The sequence below is a fragment of the Centruroides vittatus genome, unplaced genomic scaffold, assembly GCF_030686945.1.
Source record: "Centruroides vittatus isolate TY-2023 unplaced genomic scaffold, ASM3068694v2 scaffold_861, whole genome shotgun sequence".
Classification (NCBI taxonomy): domain Eukaryota; kingdom Metazoa; phylum Arthropoda; class Arachnida; order Scorpiones; family Buthidae; genus Centruroides; species Centruroides vittatus.
The window spans coordinates 1754153-1771167 of record NW_027122718.1 but is presented as its reverse complement, the minus strand read 5'-3'; the positions used below and the strand labels follow the sequence as shown (position 1 = coordinate 1771167).

General features: G+C 26.1%; 1 protein-coding gene across 1 annotated transcript in view; it reads left to right on the top strand.

Annotated features, from left to right (window-relative positions):
* Positions 1 to 17015, top strand: part of poe (E3 ubiquitin-protein ligase-like protein poe) — a 187860-nt gene that overhangs the window by 55617 nt on the left and 115228 nt on the right. The window contains 8 exon segments of the mRNA XM_067288343.1: positions 2706 to 2828; positions 4826 to 4960; positions 8049 to 8140; positions 9250 to 9472; positions 9768 to 9849; positions 11826 to 11904; positions 12496 to 12586; positions 13869 to 13990. Of these exon segments, the coding sequence (XP_067144444.1) occupies positions 2706 to 2828; positions 4826 to 4960; positions 8049 to 8140; positions 9250 to 9472; positions 9768 to 9849; positions 11826 to 11904; positions 12496 to 12586; positions 13869 to 13990 (947 nt within the window).

Below are 17015 nucleotides of genomic sequence, written 5' to 3'. Positions count from 1 at the left end.
AGAAGTTTGTTCTTTAACCATAGTGACTGTTACTTCTGGAGTAGTATAAAGGATTAAAGATAGACTCGAAAATGTAAAAATTTTTGTAAATAGTCTTCTTTTTCATATTTTTGAAGAAATAATATTTTGAGTTAACATTAGAAATTGTACTATAAGAAAGAAAATTATATTTAATAGTAATTAATTTCATTTAATAAATTTAAAAATGATATAATTGGGCTGCAATTTGAAAAAATTGTAGACATAAATTCCATCTGTCCATCTTTCTTTAATCTTGAGAATGGAGTTAGGTAGATGAAAGACTAGACCAGATATGGAAACCTTAGGGGCAGGAGGCCCCGATTAACTATATACAAACTTCCAATGCAAACTGGAAGTTATTTTATTTCAATTCAAAAATTTTTCCCTGAAAGGAGTTGGACAGATGACCTGCATGACTCTATTGCTAAAGGAAAAGTATGATGTACAGGGGCTAACCGCTACTAATAATTTCAGGTGGCGAGCATATATTTTAAATTAAATAAGTTAAAAATATGATTAAAAATTGCAGCCCAGCATTGTGACAATGTCACTGTAAACAATTACTCGTTATAATCATGGTCTTTCCTCATTTTTTTAATCTTATGACACACACAACAATTGAAAGGAAACTTTGTTTCATTCTGATTCATTTTACATTTCACACTTGATTATAAAATTATTATTTATAATAAAATATCTTGAAACAGCAAAGAATTTGGGAAATTTTTAATCAATTTATTAAGACTTGATGATGATGCTATTGGTGTGTATTAAATTACAGTATGGTCTTGTTTCATGTATAAGTTGCATCAGCAGATATTACATAAAACAAAATTCCACATAAATTTGCACCCCAAGTAATCCCAGAGAATTGCCTTGATACTTATACATTTACATAAACTGGAAGACATTAAAATGAATTTAAAACACTTTAGTTGTGGTTTTACTATACTGAATAACAAAGTCTGATGTTTTTGAATAAACAGAATATAATTTTTTTATGCTGTATTGAGTATACTACTTGAGAAAAGTATATGCAAATTAGAATATTCATCACAGTGAGTATCCTCAGTTCTTCATACTTAAAATATGAAATGCTGAAGTAATAGTTTGCTGACTTGAGGCAGATTCAGTAACAATAGGAATAAGTTAATCATCCATCATCCATGAGAATAAATCCATGTATAATAATACCACATAAAACTAGACCAAATTTAGTAAAATAAATGATCAATATTGAAGTAAACTTACTTCTACTATAAATTATTATTATTATTATAAATAACATTAAGAATACAAACATGTGTCTAATATTTTTATTGATCATAAATAAAATGTTTTAAAAATCATTAAAACTAAACAAAACATTTTTTTGTATTTAATACATTTTAAATTTGAAAATTGTCAATTAAATTTAATATGAGCATATCATCAGTTGAATAAAAAGAAAACTTACAAAAAAATAAATTCGTGAATTTATTGATATTATTATTAAAAATGGTTATACCTGATAAAAATATTAATTGTTATTAGACATATACACATGTGACAATGCCGTAGCACCCTCTATGCTTCGGCATTATAGGACCAAAGGGTCGACGTTCAGGATGACAAGTTTGTCAGGACTGACACCACTGTGTCTTTCGGGATAGACACAGAAACCTTGATGGCCGCAAATTTCCTTTCTGTATGCAAACGGTTGTGTTTGTAGGTGCTCGGACTTGGGATGGAGATGGCCTGAGGGACAATTGGAAGAAGTGTACGCTATTACGAGTTCAACAATTCACAATACCCATTTATTTAACGATACTATTTATAATTTGGTACATAGTCAAGACGCTTAGCGAGGTGCTATTTTTGTATAACAATTATAGTTCCTAACTGAGAGAAAGAGAGTTCTCAATCGTTTGCGCATTGGCAAATACCTTAGTTAGTAGAAGTTAGTCCTTTGTTGGAGTCTCAGAATTGGCGAGTCAATGCTCTGTTTGACAGGTGGTTCAGAAGCAGCTTTGGTGACTCGAAGGGGTGGAATTTTTGTCTTGAGAGGACAGAGGATAGGCAACAGCTCGAGCAGCATCCAAAAACAGGATTGGGCGCAAATACCAGTTTAAAGTGAACTAATAATAATAGCAAACTTTGTGACGATGAACTCCCTCCTTTTTTTATTTCGGGGGGGGTCTTGTGGGTTTTTCCCATGACTTCATTAGGAATCATCACACAACTGTCCAATTGTTGAATTTCAATCAGCTGTTCCGGATGACACATTCAATGGGTTACCTCAAAGAAGGAACCAAATCTGTGGGAAAAATTTTAATCATATTTTCGATGATTTTTCTCCCAAAAAAATTTTCAAATAATATTTTTTGTCAAGTTCAGCTTTCTCACATACTATTATAAAATACATGGGGAACATTTTTAAGAGCATTGAATTAACCTAATTGGTTAGTTTTATTGACACTAGTAAGCAATAAAGATTTTTTAATATATATAAAAAAGAAGTTAGAAAATGATTTAGTGTTTAATGTAAACATTTAATAATAATTGAAAATTATTCATAACTTTCGAATGACTTATTGAAAATAATTTGTAAAGATGTTTCAAATTTGATTCATATTAAGATTTTTATACATATTAAAAGCATATTATACAGATTGTATTGAAAATCAAATTTTATTGTTATACAGGATGCATTAGTAAAACAAGGACTGACAACTCAGAAAGCAGAATACCTCTTAAGATCTATCACACGTAATGCAGCCAATGTAAAATATGATGTAAAAGTTGCTAAACAATTCATCAGTAAACAGGTAATGTATAAAATTTTTTTAAGTCTGTTGATATCTGTTGCTGTAAAACGTTATTATTATTATTATTATTGTAATATATTGGACTATTTTTCCACTACTGTTAATAATTAAATTATTAAATAATTTGGTATATTTTAAACACAACATTTAATAATATCAGTTTTAAGATGTTTATATATTTTTATTATTATTTACAAAGTGTATCCTTTTAATAGAATTATGCTTTTTTAAGCATAATTCTATTAAATAAAAGGATTCTTTAAAGAAATTCCAGGATAATTATAATTAATTATCCTGGAATATCTTTAAAGGTTCAATTCATATCTATTTTGATAATTATAAAAGATTTTTTTTATGGTAATTGAGTAAAAATGTTTAATAGGGTTTAAGTATTTTAAATGAATTATCTTAGACAACTGCATAAGTAAAATAAACCATACTTATTTAAAGTAAATTAAAAATTCAAGAAAGTTTAGTATTGTATAAAATGCAATATTTTAAAATTATAAATCAAACAATTTCAAATTAGATTGCATCATTTGTTTTAAAGGATTTTTAATCATTACTCTGTGTGCTAAAAGGTATTTTTTTACTGTTTGAAATCTTAGACATAACTGTTCAAAATTTTCAGTCATGCAAAAATGCAGATTTTAGCTCTATTAATATGTGTAAAGTTACATATTTTCACTGCATTTAGTACTACAAATATAAACCTGGCATGATCTTTCGACACACTAAAGAGGTTGCAGCCAACGTTCAAACGTTAAACTTGTACGGCAAGCAGAAGTATACATTTGACGTTTGAACACCAAGTAAAACACGCTGCGCCACACGTTCACTGACTCTTGGGATATTGTTGAAAAATGGCGGAAACATTTAACAATGACGAATGTTACCAGCGAAGGTAAATAAACAAATTAAACTATTTTAAAGTATTTATAGGATGTTTAATAACACTAAATAATTATTTTAAATTAGCGTTGTGTCTCGTACCGTACGATAGGTCTACCTCATACTTTTGTCGAGGGTAGTATTGTCTTATGTAAATTCGAAAGCAGCTTGGGAAATTAGAAAATTTACAAACGTATTACGCTGTTGATGGTAGAAGATGCTGTGAAAGAACAAACCTACTCCTACAGAATTATGATAAGCTATTATGAACACAAATATATGTAAATTCTATAGGCACTTCACATCACTTGCAAAAAAATTGAATAATTAAATAATTTCTTGATTAAAATCATCTGTTTCTTTACAATATTATTCATAAATGCTTAAATAATCATTATTTTAATAAAATATGTCATAATTTAACCCCAACCTCAAAAAATGAAGAAGTTTAAGCTGAACTTCTACTTGCCTTGCTAGATGTAGCAAATGCCATTGTCAATCTTCTAGACTTGCCGGATGGCGGTGTTTGACATCAGTCGTTCACCTTCACGTTTTTGCGATGAAAATGTCGGTCACAACCTCTCTTTATATTAGAAAAAATAAATTTACCATGTTATAGATGATAAATGTTGTTAAGATCTGACAGAATTGCAATGAAATAAGTTGCCAAACAAATATGACATGAAAATCTAGTTATGATGGAAAAAATCAATATGGTAAAACCTGTGTAAACCAGAATTGTGCAGTACTGTATATTTTTATGTACTTTAGGCAAATTTGTTTTGAACAGTTTTTTTTAATATGGAAAATCACTTCATTCTGAAGAATTTTTCCTATTTAAGCAGGTTTCTGTTTTGAACAGATTTTACTGTATATATTATTTGTTATAAGATCATTTTATGCAAATGCATAGTATTCATAAATTAGGGACAAAATGTTTTATATAAATGTTATACATACAAATTATATTAAATATGATTCTTCATAAATTATTTTATTAATTCTTAGTGGATATAGATGATAAAAAGTATTCAATATTGTAGTTTAAATTATACATAATATTATATATGTAATGGCTAAGTTTTAAATCTGATTTTGTATTTCAGTTATCTCAAGGACCATCTTCATCTAAAGATTGTATTCCTAAACAACAGTTACCGCATTTAATAGATGTATTTGTATTAGAAACTATAATAGCTAAAGTTCAAGCGTCATTAGATGAATTTTTTTCAAAACCATCAGTGAGTATTTGTTTTAATGTTATATTAATAAAGATTTTATTTCACTGAATATGCTTTATTAAATATATATATATTTTTTTGCTTAATTCTGAATATTGAAGTAATAACTTTCTAATGAATTATTTAAAAGTTTTAATATATTAGCTTGAAAAACTGATTACTTTTTTAATATTTTATTTATTCATTTCATAAAAATTTTACTTTTTATTATAAGAAATTAATCTAATAACACAAATTTGAAAACTTACAAATAATAAGCATACATTAAAGAAATAAGCATGGTAGATACAAATTGAATTGAATACAAAAACAACTAAATGCATTTAATCAAATTTTTGTATGAAAATAGAAAGTGTATTTAAAAAATAAGTAAAAGTAGTATTATTTTATTCAGTTTGGAATAAGCATAAGAAAAAGAAATGATGTAATCTCAATAAATATATCTCCTTTTTTATGTCTTAAAACTCATAGAAAACAATATGTTAAAACATACATTTTTTTATGAGATTATTAAAAAAGTGAAAGCCAATAAAATAATAAAATGTTTCCTATTAAAAAATGTAAGAGTTAAAATTTTTAAAATTAAATTAAGAGTTTAAAAGTTAGAATTTTTGAAGAAAATCTTAGCAGCATTAATAGATCATTATCAGAACAATAAAAATTTATCGTTTTGTTTAGATAAGACATTAATTTATGATAATTATAACAGCTACATCAAAATTAATACCATATATTCCGGAGTATAAGACGACCCCCGACTTTTACAGTTAAAATATAGAGTTTGGGATATACTCGCCAAATAAGACTACCCCTCTTCCAACGCACACCAAATAAAAGTAAAAAAAATCAGATTTGATTTCAATATGGTAATTTTAATTCAAATGCTTATAACATGCAGGTACTTAGCAGGTAAACTGTCACTTATAAACATCAGGCTGTTTGTCATCGAACAGGAAAAATTTGGCGGAAAAACACACTTGCGATAATCGCTATCATCGATCGCGACCATCACGAGCATCTCTTTTGCTATCAATTCTTTTCTCCCAATAATTTTTTTTATTTCAAAAGATCAATTCTAGCCCAATTTTGAAGCGAGATGTCGCGACATACCAGTCTGCCCTTATATCCTATTACTGTACCCCCTTCTCTGCCACTCAGATCTCGCACATGTGTGCCTGTGCCACTTCACTGCAGTTCTCAGGAGCGAGATCTGAGAGGGAGAGAAAGCGGTATGGTAATAGGATACATAAAAAAGTGGGCCGGGCGAGTGAAAGATGCGTGTTTTTCTGGGCACAGCGCTGCTCTATCTCTATCCATTCCCTGGGTATCCCGGCCAACTGCAGCACCGCTCTATAAGACGACCCGACTTTTGAGATGATTTTCCTGGGTTAAAAAGTCGTCTTATATGTTGGAATATATGGTATATATGATGTATAACAAAATAGCAATTATAAAATATGCAAAGTTATTTTATTTGTACTAATGTCATGAAATAAAGAAATAAGTCATAACACAAAACTAGCTGTGTACAACACAGTTTTTAAACCTATATTGACATATGGTTCTGAGAGTTGGGTGAGAAATAAGAAATTGACCAAAAATTAAAAGCAGCAGAAATGAGAGTATTGAGAAAAATTAAAAGCAGCAGAAATGAGAGTATTGAGAAAAATTAATGGTATTAATAGATGGATAGAGTGGCAAAAGCATATTAAAAATGAAGACATAAGAAAAAACCTTAAGATAACAATTATTCAGTTGAGAGTAAGCAGTGCTAATCTTGGCCATTTGGAAAGAATGGGAGAAGACAGACTAGCCAAACAGGTATTTGAAGCTAAATTCAAAGAGAAAAAAACCAAAGGGACAACGTAGAAGAGGGTTGATTAATAGTGTTAAGCAGACTTTAGAGGAAAGGAATTTAACTTTATTCTGGGCTAAAAACTTACCTGAGAATAGGAGAGTTTGGAAAAAGTAGTGGATGAGAGTATAAAAGTTTGATTTTTTCACTGTGTTGACTCCCATAAATATAAATATATATATATATTTATTTATTTATTTATTTTTTTTTTTTATGGCATTAGTATATATATAGAATATATATAATTAGTTTTAATATAGAATAAAGTTAATATGTTCCCAAAATTTATTTTTATTTTATTTAATCAAGCATACTGGTACAATAATGATGCAGAGAGAAACATACAAAAATTATACAGGCTTATACAACATATTCATTAATACACAACAAATATATACAACAACTTTAACTAAAACACAATAGTAAAACAAAAATTAAATTCATTCTAAACATAAAAAATAAAAAACAAAAAGTGGGAGAACTATCCAAAACACAAAATTAAAATAATAATTACCAGAAAACTAGGCTATATCTTACCTAGAAAATGAAAATGATCAGTTTAGTCTCTTATTCACAAATCGGATAGTCTCCCAAATATCTGAAGCTAATTGCTGGTCAAATAACAAGCAAGCCATCCCCAGGGTGCAATAAACATAAAAATTACTAACAATTTTCATTATAAACCTAAAAGGGTAAAAAACCACATTACCATAAAGTTAACATCATGAGATAAACAATTTAACCTTTTTAATAAAAATAAATACCTTGAAAAAAGAATCAGTATCAGAGATTATTTTCCTAAAATTATTAAAAGAAAAACAAGTAACACCAAAAATCTCACGTAATTTTGCATGAAATTAAGCAAACATTTATATATAAGATTGATTGATATTGATGTACATTTTTAAGTTATTTATTAGTTTATAACAACCTTAAAACATTGTGTGTTAATCTTATATAAATTTCATATGTTCAACAGTTTTTCTTTTAGATAGTAATAAAAACATTAAATAGGTAATTAAGCTACAGCTTAACTAATGTGATGAATAAAATGGATCATGAAAACAGAATAATGAATCAGTGGTGTCTAATTTTACTTGATAAATGTATTAAAATAATTAAAATTATATCTATTCTAAAATTATAAATATAAAGAATTTATATAAATTTTTCAGGATTATCAAAAGTTGCATAATAATAATAATAAAATCATTTTATTACAAAATTTAATAGAATGACAGTGGAAATAATGAAGCTAAAGAATTAGCTCAAGATATGTTTCCCATCATTCTTCAACTTGTAGAAATGTATTCTGCATGTATAAGGTAATCTTTTTGTTCTTTTACTTGTTTATTAAAACAAATAATATTCTGTATTAATATAATAATTATATATAATAGAAGTATGTGTAATAATCTAACTAAAGATATTCTTTACCATAAGTTTTAAAGTTGTTTTTATGTTATTGAAATGATCATATTGTTCTCCCAGAGTTGTTTATTATACTTTGTTACCTGTATCATAATACATCCAATTCTGTTTTTATATGGCAGATACATTTTTGAAAAATCCATGTAAAAAAGACCCCTATCCATATTAAAAAATGAAAGATTGGTCTCAGATCTTAAAAATCAGAAAAATAATAGGATGTGTTTAAACAAAATATTTTAATTTTAGTTAATAAATCAGAGCAGAGACGATTGTAAGTTACTAGCAATATTTAATAAATATATATTATTTATGCACATTTTATTTTTAATTTTATTCTTTGACTTCAATAAAACATCAAAAGGTCTCTAGCTTTTAACACACAATAAAATTCAAAACTATTCCACATTGAAAGAAATGCGATCACATGAAAAAAAATCATCAGATTTCAAAATAAATGCTTCTAACGTCTTTAATAGGATAAAGTTGGAATGAAAGGCTGACTGTCACTAAACATGTTCAAATAAGTCAAAAAACAGCCAAATCTTAATATTTACTTGTAGCAATTATAAATGCAAATTTAAGAATTAAAATAATAATAATTTTTTAGAAAAGGTATGTGAAAAAAATCTTTATTTTATTTGAATTCTAAGATTAATATCTTTCATCTTATTCAAATCAAATGAAAATTTTTAAAAAGATATATTTATTGATAAATATTAGATCAAATAAATCATGTAAAAAGAGAATTAAATTTTATCCAGACTATTAAATGAAAATCATATAAAAATGTAATTAGGTGTATTAAGAAAAATGATAAAAGGTAGCTCTAACCTATACTTCAATATATAAGTGTATGTTGTTATGTAATTAGAATAAAGAATAATTTTTTATTAAAATTAAAGTAGAAATTTATTTACAGAGTAAGATAAATTAAAATTTATAATTTCTTTAAGTGGATTTTGTTCATATGTAACCTAACTGTAATTATTGTTTTGGTTTCCAGATGGTCACTCCTTTATCAGATGGCTGATAATGTTGGGACTGTTGATGAAGCTACAATTCCCAATTTGAGAACATTACAAGCATATGATATCATAATTAAAATGGCATCTAGTCGATGCACAAAATTATCAACATTTACTTTAGCCGTTGCTGGTCATTTGCCAGCAGGACTTCGTAGTGCATTAGACAAATGGAATTCTTTCAATGTGACAACAATAACTTGGGTATAATTGATATATATTTTATGAGAATATAAGAAATTATTAGTATAGGAAATAATTGTTTGTTATATATATATATATATATATATATAAATTTTTTTGTATGAATTCTTAAATTATGTTTGTCATATTAAATTCTGAATTTAAAAAATAAAATTTTCAATTTTGCAAATACTTTCATTGAATAATTGAGAGAAGCATTTTACTCCCATTCTGAAATTTTTTATTTACTTGTTTAAGTTAAAATTAATGTTAATATTTATTTTCAAATTGTTAAATTTGTTTTCATTATTTTCAGAGAAATGATTTTGCCAATGATATAATTCCTCCAGAGAGTTATATAGCTACGATTGAAAATTCACATATAACATCACTTTCTGGTATAAAGATTTTTACTATAAATATATATAATAATTTATTTTTAACATTCCACATTACAATTTTTAAAATTTCTTTCCAGATGTTAATATGTTAGATTTTAGCATACTTAAATATTGTAATTTGTGATATTGCATTATTAAAAGTTTTAAACAAAATAAAACAGATTATCATATTTTATTATTCCTCTATTTGTATAATTGTATAGTAGAATAAAACCTAAATTTGCTGAAATTTATAATAAATATGTAGCAAATTATATGATATAAAATAATATAACTATTATGAATCTGTTGGTGAGAGTATCATGACACTCTCCTAGGGACATTCCAGATGATGATGAGACTTTTGTTTATATAACTACATTTTTGTACTTCATACTTTATCTCCCTTTGTTTTTTGGTATGTGTAGTATATACAGCTTAGATTAAACTCTGTGTTTCAAACCAAGCAGTTCGCTTTTCACTTTACTCTGCTGTCACACTCTGCATTTATTACAACAGAATCTCTCTTATTCGAATAAAAAATTATACTTTATTACCTGTATCATAATACATCCAATTCTGTTTTTATATGGCAGATACATTTTTGAAAAATCCGTGTAATAAAGACCCCTATCCATATTAAAAAATGAAAGATTGGTCTTAGATTTTAAAAATCAGAAAAATAATAGGATGTGTTTAAACAAAATATTTTAATTTTAGTTAATAAATCAGAGTAGAGACAATTGTAACTTACTAGCAATATTTAATAAATATATTGTTTTTCCTTTGTTTTTCCTTATACTTTAACCACATTTTTCTTTATTATATTTTATATTGAGAAGTTTTATCTTTTTATTTAAAAAGAAACTTTTGGAGTTTTTCATTTTACTTTTGGTTTATATTTTTGTTAAAGCTGTGGTTTTTTAATATATATTTTCATATTTGTATTCTTTTCGTAGTGTCTTTTGTTAGTGGTTTGTAAAATCTATTTCCTTCTCTTTCTTTGTGTTATCTTTTATAGACTTGCTTTTTATTGGTTTTTGCTCTATAATACGACAAATGCAAAAAATTTGTTGTATTATATAACAATTTTGTTGTTCTTTTTTAACTTTTGATATCAAATACTTTAAACAATGTAACTTCATAATATATAAATGTTGATGAAATATTTCTCTAATCTTTGTTTTTATTAATGCCTATATTTCATTATTAAATAATTTAGCAATTCGAATGAAAAAAATGATTAATTTAGCTATAATTCAATTAAATTTGAAAAAATTTTGCAGATAGTATAGTTATTTAATTTATTATAAGTGCAATTTTTTTTGTTTTTTCATTTTTTCTCCTGACAAAAAATTTTCAGATGAATCTGTTGTGTTTACTAAAATAAGTTTCATTTTAGTTCAGTAGCAGTATCATAAAAATAAGTTTTTTTTTGGTTTTTGTTTTTTTAACTAAATTAGCCATTTAAGAATAGATATAAAACACTTTTAGAATCTGAAGCTTTGTAAATAAATTAAAAAAAAATTCTTTGAAGTTCGTTAACTATCTATGAATAATAATGTGTAAATACATTAATGGCTAATTATTTGTTCTTAAATATAAGTAATTTGATAGTATTTTTATGATAAAATGTATTCAGAAATGTTTTTTTTTTTTCAATAAAAGATTATACACATTCAAATCTCTAACCTCAAAATTTATTATTTTACTATTTTTAAGTTCTTACATTCACTCTTCTGCTATCAGATTAATAGTGTTTTTTCTTAGCATTTTTTCAAATGTTCAGAAATGTTTCTTAAATATATTTTGTTCATTTTAAGATGATGATACATATTTAATTACAATGAAACATTGTTCTCTGACAAAACACAAACAGAAAATTTCAAATATGTTATTTTCTAAATAGAACATAATAAATCATCATTACTTAATTGAAATAAATAAATTTTATTGTTTAATTTAATAAAAATACCTCTGACTTACTATTTTAGCTCAAGCTGTTTTCACAACTAGTCCAAGTTTGAAGCGTTTACTTCATGCATTAGTTCGATTTGCAGGCGATCTTATTGTGTAAGTATAATGATATTTGTTAAGTTTGCATAATAACAATGATGACATATGATTATCCATGTTTGATATATCAGTTTTGGCCCCATTTATATTTAATTTTTGCAGGTTTTTAATATATATGTAAAAAACTTTTGCTATTTTGATACAGAAATTTGTAATTAAAAAGAAAGTATTTACATGTTTAAATTATAGATTTTCAAATCACTTATAAAATACTATATTTACTCATATATAAGATGAGATTTTTATTCATCTTTCGTTGATTCAAAATATTTAAGTCGTCCTATACATGCAAGTGAAGGATTCTTTGCGTTTTTGCAAATAATTTTTGTGAACCATGTGTTCACATTTTTTACTGGATGCTCACCCTCTTGTCTTTAAATTTTTCTACCTGTGCTGTACACTGGCAATGTTTAAAAAATGGGTATAATTTTTTTCAGTTTCTATGTATATGAATTAAAATGCTCTGTTTTGATAGTTGATATAATTATACATAAACTGAAATTGATTATATTATTTAAACAAATGATATTGTCTCAGTATTATATTATAATCTTAATTAAACTTTTTTATCTTTTACATTATAAATAGTTGGTGTCCTGGAAATTCAAATTCTAAAGAAATGATACGTGTGTTGTTACCATTATTAGTTGACGCCAGTACAGAATCTCTCTTTGATTTTGTAAGTTATCACTTTTTAATATTTGAAGATTTTATGAGTTTGATTTAATAATAATTAAAATAAGCTTCATAATTATCTGAGTACTTAATTTCATTTAATACAATTTTAGAAACTATATTCAATTGCTTTTGAGTTTATATGGATATCTGCAGGAGATTTTTAGAATAGTTTAAAATGTATGACAATAAATAGTTGATAAACAACGATCTAATAATTGATTAGTTTATAGAATTCTAGAAAAATACACAAAAAGTTTAGATAATTTTATTACCTACTTTATTTTGCTTGAACAATTATTAAATGAAAGCACAAATTAAAATCTGATGATTGAACTATTATGTTTTCTGATTAGGAATGCCATCTCCTACTTTTTGAATTTTAAAATGAAATTAAAAAAAAAAAAACATATAATTTTTGTTTATGGGAATTTCTGTGATGGTCTTTGTTTTTCAAAAGAAAAATTTGCAATATAAAAATTTATCAAAAGAGTGCACATAATTTAATTTAGCTTTAACTTTTTGTGTTTTGGTGTCATTTTGCAAAATGAATATACTAATACAGAAAATTTGGCTATTATTTAAAAACAAATTTTTAAATTATTTGTTACATTTTGGATATTATTTTGCTAGTATAACTCAGTGAAATGTTATGTATATTTATATATTTTCACAATAAATTATTTTTATTGAATTGAAATACAGTTCATATTTGTGTCAATTTAAACAAACGGGTCTGATTTTGTATATAGCACTAATACTGTAGAGAATTCTCTTTTGGAAAAATTTTATAAAATATTTCCTTTTCTTATCTCAAAAATAAAGATATAATTTTGCATTGCAACTATATTAAATAGTCAAATTTTAATTAAATTTTGAAAAATTACACACAAAATTTTTGACTTTCTTCGTGAGTTATTTTTAAGTGAAACAAACTAATTCATAAATAAATTTGATTATAGAAATAGGAGGTATCAACGGCATTTCTGCTATTAGCATTGAATTGATTTATTGATCAATTTCTACTTAGCTTACAACTATCCCAGTAAAAATTCTAGCTATTTTGGCCGTTATCTGTTTAAATTCTTAGGCTTAGATTGAAATTTAGATTTGGGAAATAATCGGGCAACATAAAATTTATTTACAATAGGTTAGAATATATTTATCATTTACATACAAAGTACTAATGATTCTGATATATATTTTTGTAGATTTGAACTAATATGTAATTATAAAGCTATTTACGCTTTGATTTTTATTGTTCTTAATAATTATATAATTTACAGACTACTTTAGCATTAGAGCACCTTGTTGGTTCACCTGATAGTGATGATTTTTTAATTCATCTTTATTTGGAAGTTTTGTCTTGTAGCTATGAATTGTTGATTGATCATTCAAGCAAAGAAAGGTAATTAGTAAACAATGTTTCAAACAAATATATTTTAAAATGTTTTTTTTTTTAAATTAAACTTTAATTATCTGTATAAGATACAAATACAGGTGCAATGCAATTCTAATTTAATTTTATGTTGAAATGCCTTCATCTTTATTACAGCTATGTAAATAATTAGTATATAGTTAGCTAACATTTATCAGTAAGCCAAATGATCACTGTAATTAATCACTGTATTATTATACTATAATTAATAATTAGAAACTAAGTAATTTGGTACTAGATATAGATGCTAGGTGCCATCTTTTATCTAAATTAATAATTACTGTATATCTCAGCAGATAAGACGATAGTTGAATTATAAAAAAAGGCTCCCAAAATTCAGGTTCATCTTATAGGACAGATACAAAAAAAAAAATTTGATTGAAATTTATATAAATTAAAACCATTATAAAAAAACAGACAAACCATAATTATTTACTAGTACAGAGTAGGGTATGTGCACAAAATAGAATAACTCATATGACAGTTTTGTGAATAATCAAGGTCATTACCCGAATGCCGAATCAGTGTGGATGTTTGCAACAATTGCAAGGCAAAGCTGCCAGATGCAAGAAAATAAAATTTGTTCATTTGAAAAATTACAAATAGGACATAATTCTGTATACACTATACAGTATTATTATTCAGATGATGATCGCTGATCTAAACTAAATTCATAGGCCGTCAATAGTTTGGGGATCATCTTATAGGACAGATATAAGCTAAAACTATAAAACTTTGACGAAAATTTATACCTTGTCTTATCTGCCAAGATATATGGTATAATAAATTACTAAATAATTTAGAACATTCTTGAAGAAAAGAACTAGCCGGAAGTGGGACTTTAACCCACAACTTCTGCTTGCTGTGCAGTGTGCTTGCCTGTTATGCCATCCGGATCCCAAGCAAGTCTTTGCTTTCAGACATATTTAGATATTATTATTATTAGATATAACTCACAGTTACTTTTTATGGCACTGGCCGGGGGGGCAACTCCTATTCCTGTGGCTTATGTACTTTTCCACTATGGCACTCAGCCAGCTATTGCATTACCCAGTGTGGTTATATATATATATATATATATATATATAAAACATCCCAATGTACAATCACAATCAACAAAACTTTTAACATCCAATAACAAACAAAATTTAATGCAAAAATTGACTAATGTTTTTTTTTATCTTAAACAAGATCTGCATCAGGTCAACATTGTATTCGAAATTGATTGAAATGCTCAGAACACATGTTTTTAAACATGTTTTTAAATAATTAGAACATAAAATATAACTATATAAATCAAACATATAAATATACAAAATTTGTGGTATTTAAGAATTATAAAATTAAATCTGATATAAATATAATACATAACATATTACAAAATAATAATAATTAATTTATGTCAATATTTCCCAGGTTTTTATAAAGACATTGCCATGCATTTGATACACTTTTTTCATCTTTGAAATTAATACAATTGCCATTCAGGCCAGCCTTGTATATTTCTATTTCTTCTAAAGCCGTAATGTGGTCGGTTTGAAAGGATATTTTGATTAATCTGGTATTTTGGAGGTTGGCTTGCATGCTGGTCTCAGTGGAGTGAATTGGAAGAGTGGTGGTATGTTTTCTATTTAAAATATCATATTGATGCTCTTGTATCCTTTCGTATACGGAACGTGTAGTGGACCTAATGTACACTGTATCTCTTTCGAACCTGTTATCCCTTATTGGAACACTGTACACTCCTGGGGCCCTACCTTCATTGGCCTTGTCTTTTCCATTATGTAGTAGTTTATAAATCGTGGGGACTTGCTTGTAGGCTAACCTGGTACCTACTTTTTCAGCAATTTCTTTGTATAAGGAATTTAAACTATGGTCATACTTGGATCACTGTGCATCTGGGATTAGGGTTATATGTTTGACCACTATTGGAATCTTGGTTGTTGGAATTGTTGATTAGGGAGTATCAATTGAAGTAAGTCTGGGTTAAGTTATGTATCAGGTTCTTATAACTATGCTTTATAGCTATAACCAACAGATGGCCATAACATCTATCTCTAGAACCAAATTATTTTCTTTCCAATTATTAATTATAGCATAATAATAGCCTGATTGATTACAGCAATCATTTGGCTTAGTATCGATACATCAGGCTTTGGAATATGTAACGTTTATCATAAATACAGTTTATTTTTATCTATTGAAATTTTTTATTTTATAAATGTTTCAATATATGAACTTAATTAATTATATTAACACAAAATATTATAAGAACATCATGAAAAATCAGTAAAATAACTGATAATTGCAGAATTAGTTTTATATATTTATATATTTTGAAATTTCAATTTGAAATATATAATGAGTAACCGATTTTTAAAAAAATGGTGGTTGTAAAACAATGATTTATTCAAATTGCATAATTAATTTGATAAACTGTGTAATTACTGTATTTACTTGAATAATCCACAACACCGAGTAATCTACGCCCCTATTTTTTAAGATTCCAGATTAAAAAGAAAAATCTTGATCAGTTTAATTTATTAGACCTACATATTTAACAAATTTCACTAATTTATGCTTATAACACAATATCAACCATCATTTACACTGTTTTATAGGCTTCAGTATAGTGGCAGTCAGTTTACAAGTCCATGTGGTATTAAAAAATAAAAATACAAGGGGAAAAAATAATTTGTTTACCTGGTAAATATAAATTATCTGCAGTTTGTAGTAATGTATTTCATAATGTATTAACTTAATAATTAAATGGGAGTGAAACTTCTTTATGTTGTTCAATTTGAATTGAAGATGAAAAACTGGTAAAAGACTAATAGCTCAAATTAAGAAATGATATAGGCATAAAGATTTTAAGTATAAAGATTAAAGGCATAATATTTACGTTTAGTCTTAGTTGTATATTTAACTTTACTTATCCTCATTTTCACCATCATAATTATACCAAAACATTAATATTCCTACTCATAACTGTTGA